Below are 20,396 nucleotides of genomic sequence, written 5' to 3'. Positions count from 1 at the left end.
CTATCGATCCATAACAGTCAGACCATGAAACAGAATTGTTAATGTATAGTAATGGATCCATATGAAATACTGAGCTGAGCTACAGAGCTGAACATGGAACATTCAGCTCACCACAACAGTGTCATCATCATGTCAATAAATCCAGGCACTATTTGGACAAAGGTATTTATAGCCAGCTATAATTAAAACATATCCTCAGTCTCGATTATACAACGCTGCCAGATCAATTTGCATAACAACTGACACACAAAGCAGACACAACGTGCCAATGTTGCCAGGCGACTCAATCCCAAACACAGGCAGATAAATCCAATGAATCACACTGGGAGAAGAACAGAGAGGAAGACACCCAGGGCGACTGTGTCACGATGCCTTTTCCTATTTGCATCTGCCAGCCTAATTAGATAAACTGGGGCTGCCTGGCTTCACCTGGTAATGCAGTCAGGAAGTCTGCTGGCTGTGATGCCAGGATGTTCCTATCCACAGGCACTGTGCCCAAATGTCACATCCGTGTGCCCTTGTAAACAAATCGAGTTTGTGTTGTAACCTTGCTGACGGGAAGGTGTTGTTGTGTGGGGAGTGTAGAGTCCACCTGACAACTGCACAATTCTGGCGCTCTTCATTTGGGAACAGTTATTCAGGACCAGTGTAGTGAACTCCGCCGCCGCAGAAAGTGGCACTTAGCTGTTTTCTAATATGGATGACGAGTGTGATGTAGGGGCCACTCGTATGTTTTAGAACGAGCAGAATTTTTCTTCCTTGTGATGAATAGCATCTAATCATTGCTTTATTGGAAAGACTTGGGCACCAAGATCTCATCTCACTACCATACTCCTTCCTCCATTTCCCCCAGCAGTACCAATCTGACGCTTTTTGGAACATCACCAGTAACTGGAACAGTGCAGCGTCTGCCTAACACTCCCCTTTTCTTCCCATGTTAATCATTCCTCTACATCAGTTCTCTTGTGTAACTTTTTAATGAGAACAAAATGTATGCATGAGTGCAACAGAGTGGGACTTGACGAAGCACTTTTGAACGATTAGGCTTGACTAACAGGTCTGTCATGCCACTGCCAAAGCTTCTTTTCTTTTTTACTTTTCTCTCTTTCTCTATTCTCCCCATCGCTCTCCACACAGCAGAAGCGAGGGTGAGAGAATGAGCAGCATCAGAATAGGGGGAGATTAAAATCAGAACTGAATTGGGGCCCGAGATTGGTTTGCAGACAGTCAGGAAAATGGAAGATGGAATGGAAACAGAGGGGGTTGGGGGATGGATGAACAATAGTAGAAGGTCATCGCGCTTATACAGCGGGAAAATGAGGATAGTCAAGACAAAGAAATGGGTCTGTTATTTGCATCTGCTCCTGAATGGCAAAATCTTCACATTTTCTGTGATAGGCCGAGCTCACTCAGTGCACAGGCTCTGGGTGTTCATCTGTACTTGTCGCGAAATGAGCACATCCTTTTAAGAGGCACCTCACTCTCATCTCAAAAGGCTTTGAGGGCTTTGTGGGGTTGTATTCCAGTTCATGCATTAAAGCCGCTTGGTTATTATGCAGCTGTAGTTTCCAATTCCATGTCATTAGTTGTCTCCAAGTGAATTTAATGAGAAATTATGGCAGTTTTAGTCAGCCAAAAATAGTCTCACAAAATAATCCTCTTTAATGACCTCTAGAACTCATCTACGCTTGAGATATATGTAGATTTGATGATATGATGGCTAATACCGTAATATGTAAAACACATATTTATTGATGGTGGAGGTGGAGGTGTACATTTATTTAATTCAATATCATGTCAATTTTATAGCATGTGGTACATGCTTTTGCAGTACATAGTACAGATTTCGAAGGATGGCTTTTTAGTGGGGCTAACAACAAAACAAGAACAAATGTTGTAAAAAAAAATTATGTTTATGTGTATTTACAATATACCACCTGGACTGTGTTTCAGCCTCAAGTTTTTGGTATCAAATTATTCTAAAACTGGGGGTTTCTATTGGTTGTCTGTTGCACTAAGTGTCAAAGAGACACTTTTCATAAAACATTCATTTTCTTTTATCTTAGTTGGTGTGTGAATGCTCAAAAAGGGACAATCATCGATTTCCCACTAATGCACATTCTTGGTCTTTCTTTCCTTGTCTTCCCTTCAGTGGCAAACATTCTGTGGAGAGAGGAAGGTATGTTTGTATTTAAACTATTTAAAAACAAATAAAATTGTATTGGTCACATACACATATTTAGCAGATGTTGTTGCAGGTGTAGCGAAATGCTTGTTTTCCTAGCTCCAGCAGTGCAGTAATATCTAACAATACACACAGATCTATAGGTAAAATAATGGAATTAAGAAATGTATAAATATTAGGGTGAGCAATGTATAAACATATACTGTATACAGTACTAGTGAAGTACTACCCATTGCAGGAATTTTTGTTTTTACTATTTTCTACATTGTAGAATGATAGTGAAGACATCAAAACTATGAAATAACACATATGGAATCATGTAGTAACCAAAAAAGTATTAAACAAATCAAAATATATTTTATATTTGAGATTCTTCAAAGTAGCCCCCCTTTGCCTTGATGACAGCTTTGCACACCCGCTTCATGAAGGTGAGCCTTGTTAAAAGTTAATTTGTGGAATTTCTTTCCTTCTTGATGCGTTTGAGCCAATCAGTTGTGTTGTGACAAGGTAGGGGTGGTATACAGAAGATAGCCCAATTTGGTAAGAGATCAAGTCCGTATTAGGGCACGAAAAGCTCAGATAAGCAAAGAGAAATGAGAGTCCATCATTACTTTAAGACATGAAGGTCAGTCAATGTGGGACTTTTCTAAAACTTTTAATGTTTCTTCAAGTGCAGTCGCAAAAACCATCAAGCGCTATGAGGTAACTAGCTTTCCTGAGGACTGCCACAGGAAAGGAAGACCCAGAGTTACCTCTGCTGCAGAGGATACATTCATTAGAGTTACCAGCCTCAGAAATCAGCAATTAACTGCACCTCAGATTGCAGTCCAACTAAATGCTTCAAGTAACAGACAACATCAACTGTTCAGAGGTTACTGTGTGAATCAGGCCTTCACGGTCAAATTGCTGCAAAGAAATCACTACTAAAGGACACCAATAAGAAGAGACTTGCTTGGACCAAGAAACACGAGCAGTGGACATTAGACTGGTGGAAATCTGTCCTTTGGTCTGATGAGTCCAAGTTTGAGATTTTTGTTTACAACCGCCATGTCTTTGTGAGACACAGAATAGGTGAATGGATGATCTCTTTATGTGTCGTTCCAACTGTGAAGCACGGAGGAGGAGGTGTGGGGGTGCTTTGCTGGTGACACTGTCAGGGATTTATTTAGATTTCAAGGCACACTTAACCAGCTTGGCTACCACAGCATTCTGCAGCAGTAAGCCATCCCATCTGGATTGTGCTTAGTGGGACTATCATTTGTTTTTCAAAAGGACAATGACCCTAAACACATCTCTGGGCTGTGTAAGGGCTATTTGACTGAGAAGGAGAGTGATGGATTGCTGCATCAGATGACCTGGCCTTCACAATCACCCGACCTCAACCCAATTGAGATGGTTTGGGATGAGTTGGACTGCAGAGTGAAGGACAATCAGCCAACAAGTGCTCAGCATATGTCTGAACTCCTGTTGGAATGCTTATATGTATGAACTCCTGTTGGAAAAGCATTCCAGGTGACTACCTCATGAAGCCGGTTGAGAGAATGCCAAGCGTGTGCAAAGCTATCATCAAGGCAAAGGGTGGCTACTTGAAAATTTAAAAAAATTACTACATGATTCCATATGTGTTATTTCATAGTTTTAATGTCTTCGCTATCATTTTACAATGTAGAAAATAGGAAAAATAAAGATAAACCCATGAATGTGTAGGAGTGTCCAAACTTTTGACTGGTACTGTATTTATTTGGAGTACAAATAAATGTGATATGATGTATAGACATTATGGACAGTATGTTGATAGAATAAGTATATCTGTATATATATCTGTATATCTGTAGAATACGTAGGATAGAATAGTATATATGCAGCAATAGTTGACTAGAATACAGTATATACATATGAAATGAGTAAAACCGTATGTAAACATTATTAAAGTGACCAGTGTTCCATTTTTAAAGTGACCAGTAATTCCATGTCTATGTACATAGGGCAGCAGCCTCTAAGGCGCGGGGTTGAGTAACCGGGTGGTAGCAGGTTAGTGACAGTGACTTAGTTCAGGGCAGGGTAATGGGTAGAGGCCAGTGATGGCTTTTTAACAGTCTGATGGCCTTGAGATAGAAGCTGTTTTTCAGTCTCTCGCTCCCAGCTTTGATACACTTGTACTGATCTCGCGTTCTGGATGATAGCAGGGTGAACAGGCAGTGGCTCATGTGATTGATGTTCTTGATCATCTTTTTGGCCTTCCTGTGACATCGGGTGCTGTAGGTTTCCTGGAGTGCAGGCAGTGTGCCCCCGGTGATGCGTTCAGCAGACCACACCATCCTCTGGAGATCCCTGCGGTTGCAGGCGGTGCAGTCGCCGTATCCTGCTGTGATACAGCCCGATAGGATGCTCTCACTGGTGCTTCTGAAAAAGTTCAAGGGTCTTAGGTGTCAAGCCAAATTTCTTCAGCCTCTTGAGGTTGAAGAGGCACTGTTGCGTCTTCCTCACCACACTGGGTGGGTCATTTCAAATTGTCATTGATGTGTACATCGAGGAACTTGAAGCGTTTCACCTTCTCCACTGCGGTCCCATCAATGTGGATGGGGGCTTGCTCCCTCTGTTGTCTCTTGAAGTCCGACGATCAGCTCCTTCACTTGTTGACGTTGATTGAGTTGGAGGCATGCGTGGCCATGCAGTCATGGGTGAACAGGGAGAACAGAAGGGGGCTGAGCACGTACCCTTGTGGGGCCCCTGTGTTCAGGCAGTCCATCAGGAGGTCCAGGACCCAGTTGCATGGGGTGGGGTTCAGACCCAGGGCCCTGAGCTTATTGAACAGTGAATTACTGTATCATGTTATGAGGTAGATTAAATGACATCGATTGACACAAATTCAATGGAAATGTCAAGCTGTCCTAATATGGATACTGTACATTCGTTTCTATAATGACACTGTCTAACGAATAGTGTTGGGGAGTAGTTCCACTACATGTAATTCAACTAGTAATTTAATTACATTTTGTAGTAGCTTTTTGGTAGTTTAACTGAATTAAAATTTTCGTAGTGTTTTCAGTAGTTACTTTTACTATTATTATTTTTTTGCCATGTCAGTGGTGTATCTAACTACTGAAACTATCACTAAAGTTTATGCAACCAAAGAAACTACATTTACTGATAGCGAACAGCTAATATGTAATTTTTCCAGGTATATTGAACTAGCTAATTACCTCCACTGTTAAGGTTTAACCAGTGGTGTAAAGTTCATTACTTAAGTAAAAATACTTTAAAGTACTACTTAAGTAGTTTTTATGGGTATCTGTACTTTACTTTACAATTTATATTTTTGACTATTTTTACTTTTACTTCACTACATTCCTAAAGAAAATAATTTACTTTTTACTCCATACACTTTCCCTGACACCCAAAAATACTTTTAGGTGTCAAAAGCCCAGCCAATCAGAGTTTTTCCCCACAAAAGGGCTTTATTGCAGACTGAAATACGCCTCAGTTTCATCAGGGTGGGTGGTCTCAGGCGATCCTGCAGATGAAGAAGGCAGATGTGGATGTTCTGGAATGGAGTGATTTCACATGGTCTGTGATTGTGAGGCCGGTTAGACGTACTGCCAAATTCTCTAAAACAACGTTGGTGGCGGTATACGGTAGAGAAATTAACATGAAATTATCTGGCAACAGCTGTGGTGGACATTCCTCAAAACTTGAGACATCTGTGGCATTGTGTTCTATGACACAACTGCACATTTTAGAGTGGCCTTTTATTGTCCCAAGCACAAGGTGCACCTGTGTAATGATCATGCTGTTGAATTAGCTTCTCAATATGCCACACCTGTCAGGTGGCTGGATTATCTTGGCAAAGGAGAAATGCTCACTAATAGGAATGTAAACAAATTTGTGCACACAATTTGAGAAAATTGTATTTTGTGTATAAGGAAAATGTATATATAGACTTTCTTTTTTCTAATGTCATTGACTTGTTTATTGTGTTATTGGCTTGTTTATTGTTTACTCCATGTGTAACTCTGTGTTGTTGTCTGTGTGTGTCACACTGCTTTGCTTTATCTTGGCCAGGTCGCAGTTGCAAATGAGAACTTGTTCTCAACTAGCCTACCTGGTTAAATAAAGGTGAAATAAAAAATAAATAAATAAATAAAGGGATTTATTATTTCAGCTTATGAAACATGGGACCAACACTTTATATTTTTGTTCAGTGTAGTATTTTACTTGGTGACTTCTATTAAGGTATCTTTACTTTTACTCAAGTATGACAACTGAATACTTTTTCCACCACTGGTTTTAACTGTGCTGTATGTCATGCTACATGCCAGTTGCCATAGTCGTTTGTTGTTCACCTTGTAATAAACCCTGTGTCTGACTTGTAACAAGGTTATATTTCTCACCCAGGTCTTGGAATTGCCAATATGTTCTATGTGTTTTACGAGGATGGTATCAAAATCATCCAGCCAGTGGCATGTGAGATCCAGAGACACATAAAGCCCAGTGAGAAGCTACTGGGACTTCAGGTAAGATGCCTACCACAAAAAGAAACACTTCCATTTCATGTAACATTGTGCTAGGTGATGGGCTACTGCTAGTAGATTAGCTGTTAGCTAATTAGCATGATTAGCTTGAGGACCAACCACCCACAGTATGATTCCTTCAGGCCTTCTAACAGAAACACTTTTTCTTCTTGCTAGCTGTTAGCTGTGTCTGTACAAACAGTAGTTGCAACCCATAATAAATAGGTAGTAGTGTACTGCAGCTTCGTACATCGCACTGTTCTGTAAATTTGACCTTATTTTAGCGCCCCAAAAACGGAATACTTCCAGGTCAACTGTAATAGGAATACCATTGTAAAGCACAATAAAATTCCAGTAAAATCAATGACGAGACCTTCATGCTGCCCGTCTCTGCATGATCGAAGAAGGCAATGGAGCTCCACTGGGTATTTTTTTAAATGGTGGGTGGGGAAGCGAAAGCTACTGCGTGATAATGAAATTGGGAGATACAGTGGAGCAAAAAAAGTATTTAGTCTGCCACCAATTGTGCAAGTTCTCCCACTTAAAAAGATGAGAGAGGCCTGTAATTTTCATCATAGGTACACTTCAACTATGACAGACAAAATGAGAGAAAAAAAATCCAGAAAATCACATTGTAGGATTTTTCATGAATTTATTTGCAAATTATGGTGGAAAATAAGTATTTGGTCAATAACAAAAGTTTCTCAATACTTTGTTATATAAACTTTGTTGGCAATGACAGAGGTCAAATGTTTTCTGTAAGTCTTCACAAGGTTTTCACACACTGTTGCTGGTATTTTGGCCCATTCCTCCATGCAGATCTCCTCTAGAGCAGTGATGTTTTGGGGCTGTTGCTGGGCAACACGGACTTTCAACTCCCTCCAAAGATTTTCTATGGGGTTGAGATCTGGAGACTGGCTAGGCTACTCCAGGACCTTGAAATGCTTCTTACGAAGCCACTCCTTCGTTGCCCAGGCGGTGTGTTTGGGATCATTGTCATGCTGAAAGACCCACCCACGTTTCATCTTCAATGCCCTTGCTGATGGAAGGAGGTTTTCACTCAAAATCTCACGATACATGGCCCCGTTTATTCTTTCCTTTACACGGATCAGTCGTCCTGGTCCCTTTGCAGAAAAACAGCTCCAAAGCATGATATTTCCACCCCCATGCTTCACAGTAGGTATGGTGTTCTTTGGATGCAACTCAGCATTCTTTGTCCTCCAAACATGACGAGTTGAGTTTTTACCAAAAAGTTACATTTTGGTGTCATCTGACCATATGACATTTTCCCAATCTTCCTCTGGATCATCCAAATGCTCTCTGGCAAACCTCAGACGGGCCTGGACATGTACTGGCTTAAGCAGGGGGACACGTCTGGCACTGTAGGATTTGAGTCCCTGGCGGCGTAGTGTGTTACTGATGGTAGGCTTTGTTACTTTGGTCCCAGCTCTCTGCAGGTCATTCACTAGAACCCCCGTGTGGTTCTGGGATTTTTGCTCACCGTTCTTGTGATAATTTTGACCCCACGGGGTGAGATCTTGCGTGGAGCCCCAGATCAAGGGAGATTATCAGTGGTCTTGTATGTCTTTTATTTCCTAATAATTGCTCCCACAGTTGATTTCTTCAAACCAAGCTGCTTACCTATTGCAGATTCAGTCTTCCCAGCCTTGTGCAGGTCTGCAATTTTGTTTCTGGTGTCCTTTGACAGCTCTTTGGTCTTGGCCATATTGGAGTTTGGAGTGTGACTGTTTGAGGTTGTGGACAGGTGTGTTTTATACTGATAACAAGTTCAAACAGGTGCCATTAATACAGGTAATGAATGGAGGACAGAGGAGTCTCTTAAAGAAGAAGTTACAGGTCTGTGAGATCCAGAAATATTGCTTGTTTGTAGGTGACCAAATACTTATTTTCCACCATAATTTGCAAATAAATTCATGAAAAATCCTACAATGTGATTTTCTGGATTTGTTTTTCTCATTTTGTCTGTCATAGTTGAAGTGTACCTATGATGAAAATTACAGACCTCTCTCATCTTTTTAAGTGGGAGAACTTGCACAATTGGTGGCTGACTAAATACTTTTTTGCCCCACTGTATGTCATGTGGGGAACAGCTCTTTTCACCCCATTTGTCCAACTTATCACCTCCAAAATGTAAATACATTTTGCAGTAAATACTGCAGAGTCTTTGGTAACTATGAACTCTAATAATTATTTGTGTATTTGACATTTGATCTTGCAATGCTTGACATATAATAGTTTATTTTGTGGTTGCAACCCATAATAAATAGGTAGTAGTGTACTGCAGCTTCTACACATCTTGCCATGGGGCAAAGAAAAAAATGTTCATGATTAAAGCTAATATCCTGCAATTCTACACGTATTGCCATGGGGCAGAGAGACGAATGTGCAGTTTTATAGCTATGCTCATGCTGTTCGACACATTTTGCAATAACGCTGAGTGGGGGGGGGGGGGAGGGGAATCTCTAGGTCCCCACACCTTGCACAGAGGCTGTGGGGGTGTATGGTAGGTCAGTGGGCTGCAGGGGTGTATGGTAGGCCAGTGGGCTGCAGGGGTGCATGGAAGGCCAATGGGATTAGGGGGTGTGAGGTACGCCAGTGGGCTGCGGGGGTGTATGGTAGGCCAATGGGCTGCGGGGTTGTGAGGTACCCCAGTGGGCTGCAGGGGTGTGAGGTAGGCCAACGGGCTGCGGGGTTGTGAGTTACGCCAGTGGGCTGCAGGGGTGTGTGTACAAATATGGAGTTAATTGTCTCTCTGCTTCTCATGTATTAGATTAACTGAAAGATCATGCACTTTTGTGCTCCCAAAAGTCTCCCTCTCTCTCTCTCTTTCTTTCTCTCTCTTGTTGAATTGCCATTTGACGTTGAAATGGTTCTCGCTCTCTGCTGCGCCTTCACTTTTGAACCAGTGTATTATTCAAAGCAGGTCGCTGATAGATGCCTCTTACATTTACACATGTACTGAAATGGGTGCTTTCCTCCTTTTCCCCTTTCATCGATTGGACAGCTGTTATGTGCGAAGGTGCGTTATGAATGTACAACGATCAGGCCCGGGCTCCTCTGAGAGACGGTGTCTGTATTAGAATATCAATCACAGTGAACTCTATGGCAGCAGCACATGCACTGTCTACAGGGAATGTTGTGTGAGTACATTAGCTCAGAGGCTTAAGTTCATTCTGGATCCCTAGTGTAGATGAGCATTGATTGATCGTTCATGGTAACGACCCAACAATTAATTATTCTTAAGTAGTATATGGCCGTCTTACTGTGATACACGTGGCAGATGAAGAGGGGATGCAATGCTGTGAGGAATTCCAAGTACAGTGAGTAAGGAGGCGGACATATTTCCTGAGGCAGGAAGCAAGGGAGGCTACAGAACAGGGTTTTTTAGGTTGAAGGTTTGTGTTTGTTGTGTCCAAGGCTAAGGATTAGTCTTACTTGTACTACAAAATCAAATATGATCTACAGAGCACAAATTGTCCCCAGGCAGCTTGCTCGCCCAACAAGCTTCACATTATGTTTTCTATACTTCTAAATCTTTTAATTTGATCCAATGACAATGTTGGTTGAAACTGACATGTTTTTTTTCTGCTTAGCTGCCTAGGGTCTCACACATGCTCAGTTGCGACATACTGCAGTGTTGTCTACAGGAGGGTAAGAGGTAGAGTCTCTGAGGTAGAGTCTCTGAGGTAGTCTCTAAGGTATTCAGTCTCCAGATGGATTCTGATTTGATAGAGGCAGAAATTAGAAATCTGATTAAATCCTAGAGGTTTTAATAGTTTTGATCACAAACATGTCCATGAAAATGTATCTTCATTTATCTTGTTGACTGCCAAGTCTGTGATTGAAAGTAAATTGTCTAACAGTTACGACTGGACGACTGTGTGATAACACTCTCCGTAGCCGATGTGAGCAAGACCTTTAAACAGGTCAACATTCACAAAGCAGTGGGGCCAGATGGATTACCAGGACTTCTACTCAAAGCATGCACGGACAAACTGGCAAATGTCTTCACTGACATTTTCAACCTCTCCCTGACCAAGTCTGTAATACCTACATGTTTCAGGCAGACCACCATAGTCCCTGTACCCAAGGAAGTCGAGGTAACCTGCTTAAATGATTACCACCCCGTAGCACTCACGTCGGTAGCAATGAGGTACTTTGAAAGGCTGGTCATGGCTCATATCAACAGCAGATACCCCAGACCCGCTCCAATTCGCATACCGCCCCAACAGATCCACAGACAACGCAATCTCAATCGCACTCCCCACTGCCCTTTCCCACCTGGACAAAGGAACACCTATGTGAGAATGCTGTTCATTGACTACAGCTCAGTTTTCAACAACATAGTGCCCACAAAGCTCATCATTTAACTAGGCAAGTCAGTTCTTAACTGAATAAAGGTTACATTTTCGTCTTATTTTTTTATTTTAAAAAGTTTGCTGACGACACAACAGTGGTAGGCCTGATCACCGACAACAATGAGACAGCCTTTAGGAAGGAGGTCATAGACCTGGCAGTGTGGTGCCAGGACAACAGTCTCTCCCGAAATGTGAGCAAGACAAAGGAGCTGATAGTGGACTACAAGGGCTGCAGTGGAGCGGGTCGAGAGTTTCAAGTTCCTTGGCTTGCACATCACCAACGAACTATCATGGTCCCAACACACCAAGACAGTCGTGAAGAGGGCTCAACAACACCTTTTCCCCCTCAGGAGACTGAAAAGATTTGGCATGGATCCCTAGATCCTCAAAAAGTTCTACAGCTGCACCATCGTTAGCATCCTGAACAGTTGCATCACCGCCTGGTATGGCAACTGCTCGGCATCTGACCGCTACAGAGGGTAGTGCGTACAGCCCAGTACATCACTGGGGCCAAGCTTCCTGCCATCCAGGACCTATATAATATGCAGAGTCAGAGGAAAGCCCCAAAAATTGTCAGAGACTCCAGTCACCAAAGTCAGACTGTTCTCTCTGCTACCGCATGGCAAGCGATACCAGAGCACCACGTCTAGGACCAAAAGGCTCCTTAACAGCTTCCACCCCCAAGTCATAAGACTGCTGAACAATTAATGAAGAGGCCATCGGACTATTTACGTTGACCCCCCCCCCCATTTGTTTTGTACACTGCTGCTACTCGCTGTTTGTCTATGCATAGTCACTTCACCCCTACCTACATGTACAAATTACTTAGACTAACCTGTACATGTTATGTTGACTTGGTACCCCCTGTATATAGCCTCGTTATTGTTATTTTATTGTGTTACTTTTTATTATTTTTTACTTCAGTTTATTTGGTAAATATTTTCTTAACTATTCTTGAACTGCACTTTTGGTTAAAGGCTTGTAAGTAAGCATTTCATGGTAAGGTCTACACTTGTTGTATTCGGCACATCTGATTACATAAACATGAGCACCCACGTGAACATAAGCACTTGAGCTAAGACCTACTGTATGTAGGTCTCTGTGGCTGACGTGAGTAAAACATTTAAACGTGTTAACCCTCACAAGGCTACTGGTCCAGACGGCATCCCTAGCTGCATCCTCAAAGCATGCGCAGACCAGCTGGCTGGTGTGTTTACGGACATATTCAATCACTCCCTATCCCAGTCTGTTGTCCCCACATGCTTCAAGATTTCTACCATTGTTCCTGTACACAAGAAGGCTGAACTAAATGACTACCACCCCGTAGCACTCACTTCTGTCATCATGAAGTGCTTTGAGAGACGACAGTGGCTTGCGAAAGTATTCACCCCCCCTTGGCATTTTTCCTATTTTGTTGCCTTACAACCTGGAATTAAAATAGATTTGATTTACACAACATGCCTACCACTTTGAAGATGCAAAATGTTTTTTTTATTGTGAAACAAAAAAGAAATAAGACAACAAAACCGAAAACTTGAGCGTGCATACAGTAACTATTCATCCTCCCAAAGTCAATACTTTGTAGAGCCACCTTTTGCAGTAATTACAGCTGCAAGTCTCTTGGGGTATGTCTCTATAAGCTTGACACATCTAGACACTGGGATTGTTGCCCATTCTTCAAGGCAAAACTGCTCCAGCTTCTTCAAGTTGAATGGGTCCTGCTGGTGTACAGTAATCTTTAAGTCATACCAGAGATTCTCCATTGGATTGAGGTCTGGGCTTTGACTAGGCCATTCCAAGACATGTAAATGTTTCCCCTTAATCCACTTGAGTGTTGCTTTAGCAGTATGCTTAGGGTCATTGTCCTGAAGGAAGGTGAACCTCCGTCCCAGTTTCAAATCTCTGGAAGACAAACAGGTTTCCATCAAGAATTTCCCTGTATTTAGCGCCATACATAATTTCTTAAATTCTGACCAGTTTCCCAGTCCCTGCCGATGAAAAAAAAAACAAAGCATGATGCTGCCACCATCATGTTTCACTGTGGGGATGTTGTTCTCGGGGTGATGTGAGGTGTTGAGTTTTCGCCAGACATAGTGTTTTCCTTGATGGCCAATAAGCTGACCAGAGTACCTTCTTCTGTATGTTTGGGGAGTCTCCCACATGCCTTTTGGCGAACACCAAACGTGTTTGCTTATTTTTTCTTTAAGCAAGGGCTTTTTTTCTGGAAACTCTTCCGTAAAGCCCAGCTCTGTGGAGTGTACGGCTTAAAGTGGTCCTATGCACAGTTACTTTGCAGCTCCTTTGGTCTCTTTGTTGCCTCTCTGATTAATGCCCTCCCTTGCCTGGTCTGTGTGTTTTGGTGGGCGGCCCTCTCTTGGCAGTTTTGTTGTAGTGCCATATTCTTTCCATTTTTTAATAATGGATGTAATGGTGCTCTGTGGTATGTTCAAAGTTTCAGATGTTTTTTTTATAACCCAACCCTGATCTGTTCTTCTCCAAAGCTTTGTCTCTGACCTGTTTGGAGACCTCCTTGGTCTTCATGGTGCCACTTGCTTGGTGGTGCCCCTTGCTTAGTGGTGTTGCAGACTCTGGGGCCTTTCAGAACAGGTGTATATATACTGAGATCATGTGACAGATCATGTGACACTTAGATTGCACACTTTAGTTAACTAATTATGTGACTTCTGAAGGTATTTGGTTGCACCAGATCTTATTTAGGGGCTTCATAGCAAATGGGAAGAAAACGATAAGGGGATGAATACTTTTGCAAGGCACTGTAGTCAAGGATCATATCCCCTCCACCTTAACGGCTACCCTAGACCCGCTTCAGTTTGCATACCGTCCCAACAAGTCCACCGACGACACAATCGTCATCACACTACACACTGCCCTATCCCATCTGGACAATACCTATGTAAGGACTACCTATGTAAGAATGCTGTTCATTGACTACAGCTCAGCATTGAACACCATAGTACCCTCCAAGCTCATCATCAAGCTGGAGGCCCTGGGTCTCAACCCCGCCCTGTGTAATTGGATCCTGGACTTTCTGAAGGGCCGCCCCCATGTGGGGAAAGTAGGAAACAACATCTCCACTTCGCTGACCCTCAACATTGGGGCCCCACAAGGGTGCATGCTCAGCCCCCTCCTGTACTCCCTGTTCAACAACGACTGCGTGGCCATGCACGCCTGCAACTCAATCATCAAGCTAGCAGACGACACAACAGTAGTGGGCTTGATTACCAACAACAACGAGATAGCCAACAGGGAGGAGGTGAGTGCAGGAAAATAACCTCTCACTGAACGTCAACAAAACAAAGGAGATGATCATGGACTTCAAGAAAAAGCAGAAGGTAGCTCCCCCTATCCACATCGAAGGGACAGCAGTGGAGAAGGTGGAACGTTTTAGGTTCCTCGGCATACACATCACAGACAAACTGAAATGGTCCACCCACACAGACAGTATTAGTGAAGAAGGTGCAAAAGCATCTCTTCAACCTCAGGAGGCTGAAGAAATTTGGCTTATCACCCAAAACCCTGACAAACTTTTACAGATTCACAATCGAGAGCATCTTGTCGGGCTGTATCATAGCCTGGTACGGCAACTGCACCGGCCTCAACCGCAAGGCTCTCCAGAAGGTGGTGCGGTCTGCACAATGCATCACCGGGGACAAACCACCTGCCCTCCATGACACCTACAGCACCCTATGTCACAGGAAGGCCAAAAGGACATCAACCACCTGAGCCAGTGCCTGTTGACACCGCTACCATCCAGAAGACGAGGTCAGTACAGGTGCATAAAAGCTGGGACCGAGAGACTGAAAAACAGCTTCTATCTCAAGGCCATCAGACTGCTAAACAGTAATCACTAACTCAGAGATGCTGCTGCCTACATTGAGACCCAATCACTGACCACTCTAATAAATGGATCACTAGTCACTTTATACAATGCTCTATAAGTAATGCTACTTTAATCATGTTTACACATCTTACATTACTCATATCACATGTACATACTGTATTTTATACCATCTATTGCACCTTGCCTATGTCGCTTGGCCATCGCTCATCCATATACTTACATGTACATATTCTCATTCACCCCTTTTGATTTGTGTGTATTTGGTAGTTGTTTTGACTACACCCGCATTAAAATCTGCTAACCATGTGTATGTGACAAATACAATTTGATTTGATGTGTGTAGTATTGGAATGGTATATTGGCAAATCAACAGGACACCATCTTCACCTCGCTCTGAAAGTCATCCTCTCTGCCCAGTAGTACCCACACACAAACCAACGGCCACACACATACACACACTCCGCCATTCACACTCTCTGCTGGATGTCAAATCTTGGGTTTACTGAGGGGATTGGGCCCGTGGCGATGTGTGACACCTGTCAGAGAAACCCCCCTCTGTGACAGTAGGATGCGACTGCGTGGCCCAAACCGGGCCATGATGCCCCAAACAAATCCTCCCACATCCCAGAACAGAGAACAGACGCTGGGGCTGAGCTGGGCTCACAGGCCACGGGAGGGGAGACAGGGACAGAGCAGAGGATAGAAGGACAGAGCCTGCACAGCTCAGTCCACACGTGTACAGCATGCCAAATTTAGCCAGGTTGAGGGGGGTGGATATAGGGACTTTGGTGGCTTGCACACAGGAGGTAGGGAGATGGGAGATGTTGGTTCTTGCATAACATACCAGAACACAGCAATCTGTGTGTATGTGTGTGTATTGCTGTTGTGATAAGAGAGGCTTGGACTTGGGGATGGCTGATAATATAATTAACATTTTAGTAACTTAGCAGACGCTCTTATCCTGCACTCTGTTGTCCTAGCTTCAGGGGGAAGAAAGAAGATGAAGATAACTTGTCATCTTTATCAATGTTGCACGATATATGTACAGTATTAACTGTGTGGGGTTGTGTGTTTGTTTTATTTTCAGGCTGAGGTTTGCCCCAAGTCAGCGGGGGAGGCCGAGCAGAAGTGTGTGTGGTCATCGGCAGTCAACGTGAAGGACACATTTATTTATGTTACACAGCCAACCTTGGCCAGGGTGCTTGTCGTCGACATTACAGCTCAGAAGGCTGTCCAGGTAATTTCGGGCCCCAAAAATGTAATAATCAACATTACCTTCATCTTTGGACAGGTTCTGCTGTGGAGTGTTATGGAGTAAACACAATGCCAAACCAAAAGTATGGCATCCATATTAGGAAGTCCCTTAGATGGCAGACAATTGGCTACAAAGCAATGTCTGTAATGTTGTATTGTTATAAAAATGTGTTTATATAAATTGTGCTTTTTTTCATATCTGTGCCCATTCTCCTCACTCCAATGTGTCCATTTCCATGGCATTCAAAGCATTCATAGAGGAAGCCTTGAGTCAAAAGGACCTTGAATATTTGTTTCACACTTTTAATGCAAATGTGTTTTTCTGTTGTTTTTAATATTGTTTCCAAACATCATTGAATAAATTACGAAGTTGATATTTCAGAGAGGGTTACACTATTCACAATAACTGACAAAAATGTAGCCCAAAAGCTAGCTATTCTGGTCAATGGAAGGACACAGCCTTTTTCACAAAGCTTCAGTTGAGTCAGAATTCATCTTGATACAAATGCACTGTCCTTCATTTAGGAACTTTATTCACCGTAAACGTCAATTAACGTTTACCCACCTATTATTTTACCTCTACATCATTGCTGACCATGACACCCCCCCCCCAATTAAAAAAAAAAAAATCAAATAAATAAATTGTCAGCCTATCATTGCATGGGAATGGTTATGATGAACGAAAAGGATCCAATGTTCTTCCAGTAGGAGGGTGCCTTAAGCAGGTTGTGTACGTTCCGGCTTAAAAAGGTGTGTGTGTCTCAGAGTAAAATGACTCTGCAAGGGGACCAGAAAGTGTCCAATTTCTGCTGCAAAAAACTCCCCAGGGCCCACCGGTAGTCAGATTGTTGCGACCGTCTCAGGCTCATTATTGAGTCACGTGGAGGTTTGGTTCCATTACTTTAGATGAGCTAATGCTAATTAGCCACCTGATCGTCCCTCAGCTCTACCAAGGAAAGAAAAATGACATTGTCTCCGAAAATGTAGTTGTACTTTAAATTGACTGGCTAGGTGTAGCTTTAAATTAACTTACTATGTGTGGCTTTAAATTAACTTTCGAGGTGTAGCTTTAAACTAACCTACTATGTGTAGCTTTAAATTGACTGGATAGGTGTGTCTTTGAATAGTGTGGTGAGAATGTCCTACATAGTTGGTACCCCTGTATTGTATGCATTATACATAAACTTTATAAAGTTATAAAGTACTTATTTCAATAACAAAAACCAGCCTACTTTATTTATTCTGTGTAACTCATAGCATAGCCACTATCACAGACACAGAGTAGGTACAAGTGACTATGGATGCAGTAACACTCCTCCAGGGGGAGGAAGGGAAGAGAACAACAACATTGTGTGCACACCTGTTCCCTCTGATGACTACACCCTCAGAGATTAGCTAGGACTCAACACTTCTCTCTCATATCTCCTCGTATGATAAATCCCGCTACGACATGTTTACTCTCACTGTAATACCATACACTTTACCATGAAGCTGTTAAAATGCGCCATTACGATTTCATAGTAGACTAAACTTGACATTACGGGAAGGACAAAAATACCATTGAGATTGTTTTGGTGTCTGCTCTAATTTCCTAGAAAGAATGACAATTATAGCTTTTTGGACCAAACTAGCATTGTGTTGTTTTTCTCTCTGTTCTCATTGTGTGTTGGCTACTGTCAATCTGTACCCGAGTGGACGTAATGCATGGGAGCCACTCAGCTGTCACAGACATGTCTCATCCGTCGGAGCCGACTGGAACACATCATAGCCAGGTGTCAAGGAATTTATACGGATTGAAAGCAATTTCTTTGTTGTTGTAGAGCAATTGCCACTGTTACCGCTCGATTTGAAATGCTGCTCCACCTCCAAACATCTCATACATAAAAAAGGCGAGCCTCCCTTCTATCTTGTTAAAAAGGAAAACTGGATTCTTCCTGTCAAATCCAATGCATTAGCAAATGAGGAAAGTTTTGATATGGGCTGTGCTGACCGTCAAATGTATATCTGTTCAAAAACGGTGTTGAATTTTCCTGAGCTGCTCTTAAGTGCAGTCATGGCTTCAAATAGTTGTGCTTGTACCAAGCTGTGCTTGATTGAGCTCGGCTGGCGTGATGAGACCAATGCAAAACTCCCAAAAGTCCACCTGGCACGCCAGGAAATCTAAAGCGTGATGAGACTGATGAAGAGCTGGGCTATATGAGGTTTATTCTTGTGGGTGCTTTCAGACGGTGAGCACCGATCCTTACCCAGTGAAGCTGCACTATGACAAATCCCACGACCAGGTGTGGGTCCTCAGCTGGGGAGACATGGAGAGGAACTTCCCCACTCTGCAGGTAACTGTTTGATATCACACCAAAATACAATACATTGTGTTGGTTTTGATACTTTCTTGATACTAAAGTAATTTTATGTCAAATACTATAATGTTTAGTGTAACTCACTATTTATTGACAATATATATATATATGTAACTGAAAACTGCTGTTCACAAATGCTCTCCATCCAACCTCACTGACCTTGAGCTGTTTTGCAAGGAGGAATGGGAAAAAATGTCAGTCTCTCGATGTGCAAAACTGATAGAGACATACCCCAAGCGACTTACAGCTGTAATCGCAGCAAAAGGTGGCGCTACAAAGTATTAACTTAAGGGGGCTGAATAATTTTGCACGCCCAATTTTTCAGTTTTTGATTTGTTAAAAAAGTTTGAAATATCCCATAAATGTCGTTCCACTTCATGATTGTGTCCCACTTGTTGTTGATTCTTCACAAAAAAATACAGTTTTATATCTTTATGTTTGAAGCCTGAAATGTGGCAAAAGGTCGCAAAGTTCAAGGGGGCCGAATACTTTCGCAAGGCACTGTATATATATATATATGTTATGAGGGGGTGTCAAATCATTGTGATGTGCCTTACAATTGATGTGCCTTCTAATAATTACTATTCTTCCACTGGGACACATTCTCAACTGTCAATCCAAGTTTTGTCAACAACCCTTTCCCAGATGGCACAGTTCCAGGTGGCATTTTCTGTTTGCAGCTCGATACAAGTTATTAGCCAGCACTGCTGCTGGGTTGTTAGGAGGTGCCAGTCTCTCTAGTGCATTGAGGCATAATTAAGACTAGCCTGCCTGTGGGTGCGTGCACGCACACACACACACACACACACACACACACACACACACACACACACACACACACACACACACACACACACACACACACACACACACACACACACACACACACAGGGCCTCTCCTAGCAGTGTGAGTTTGTGTCAGAGGCGATACAGGAGGCAAACACAGTGAATAATTCATGTGGCTCATGTTAAATATCTCCCCCCTCTTCTCCTCCGTTCCCCTCCCCTCCCTCTCTCCTGGTTTGGTGCTAGGTGATCAATCAGGCCAGCGGGAGTGTGTCCCACCATACCGTCCACACCCAGCCAGTCGGCAGACGCTTTGATAGGGTGGATGATTTCTTCATTCCTGCCGCTAGCCTCATCATTAATCACATCAGGTATGTCAGTGTCGGTGTGTGTGAGAGAGTCAGTGTGTGTGCATGTGTGTGTGGGTGTGTGTGTGCAAGAGTGTCGGTGTTTGAGAGTGAATCTAAAGACAGTCGTTTAACTCCCGAGCATCACCCCCTCCCCCTTGCCTCGGATAAGCGCCCCCCGCCTTCAGAAAAGCGGGTGGGGCGCGTTCACTGAACCACCACTTGTCAGCAACAAAGAGTCGACATATGCAGAGCAGATTGATTTGGACCATGCACTTTTGACGGACACTCACCGAGACTCCGAAGCTTGAACTTGATACAGAAGGCTGGCACATTACCAAGTTGGAGAGGTGGAGGAAGCCAAGTGCCAAGCAGGAGGTCTCCGGGATTTAAGAATGTTAACAGTCACCCGGCGAGTTGCATTCGCTAGCCCTAGTTGTAATTAGGGCCACCAAGATCTGCCTGAAAGGGTTGCTAAAAAACACAGAAAAGTAATCAGAATTTACAGTTGAAGTCGGACGTTTACATACACCTTAGCCAAATACATTTCAACTCAGTTTTTCACAATTCCTGACATTTAATCCTCGTAAAAATGTCCTGTCTTAGGTCAGTTAGGATCACCACTTTATTTTAAGAATGTGAAATGTCAGAATAATTGTAGAGAGAATGATTTATTTCAGATGTTATTTCTTTCATCACATTCCCAGTCGGTCAG

At 42.9% G+C, this 20,396-nt stretch overlaps 1 protein-coding gene across 2 annotated transcripts in view; it reads left to right on the top strand.

Annotated features, from left to right (window-relative positions):
• The window catches only part of LOC135526510 (follistatin-related protein 5-like), a 211,914-nt gene that overhangs the window by 179,335 nt on the left and 12,183 nt on the right, over positions 1 to 20,396 (top strand). For both annotated transcript variants that reach the window (XM_064954946.1, XM_064954944.1), the window contains exons 11-15: positions 2,153 to 2,179; positions 6,581 to 6,699; positions 16,025 to 16,174; positions 18,417 to 18,524; positions 19,581 to 19,705. In XM_064954946.1, the coding sequence (XP_064811018.1) occupies positions 2,153 to 2,179; positions 6,581 to 6,699; positions 16,025 to 16,174; positions 18,417 to 18,524; positions 19,581 to 19,705 (529 nt within the window). The remainder of the gene's footprint in view (positions 1 to 2,152; positions 2,180 to 6,580; positions 6,700 to 16,024; positions 16,175 to 18,416; positions 18,525 to 19,580; positions 19,706 to 20,396) is intronic.

Source organism: Oncorhynchus masou, chromosome 32, assembly GCF_036934945.1.
Source record: "Oncorhynchus masou masou isolate Uvic2021 chromosome 32, UVic_Omas_1.1, whole genome shotgun sequence".
Lineage (NCBI taxonomy): Eukaryota > Metazoa > Chordata > Actinopteri > Salmoniformes > Salmonidae > Oncorhynchus > Oncorhynchus masou.
Note: the sequence above shows the minus strand (reverse complement) of the source record. Positions and strands in the feature narration are given on the sequence as shown.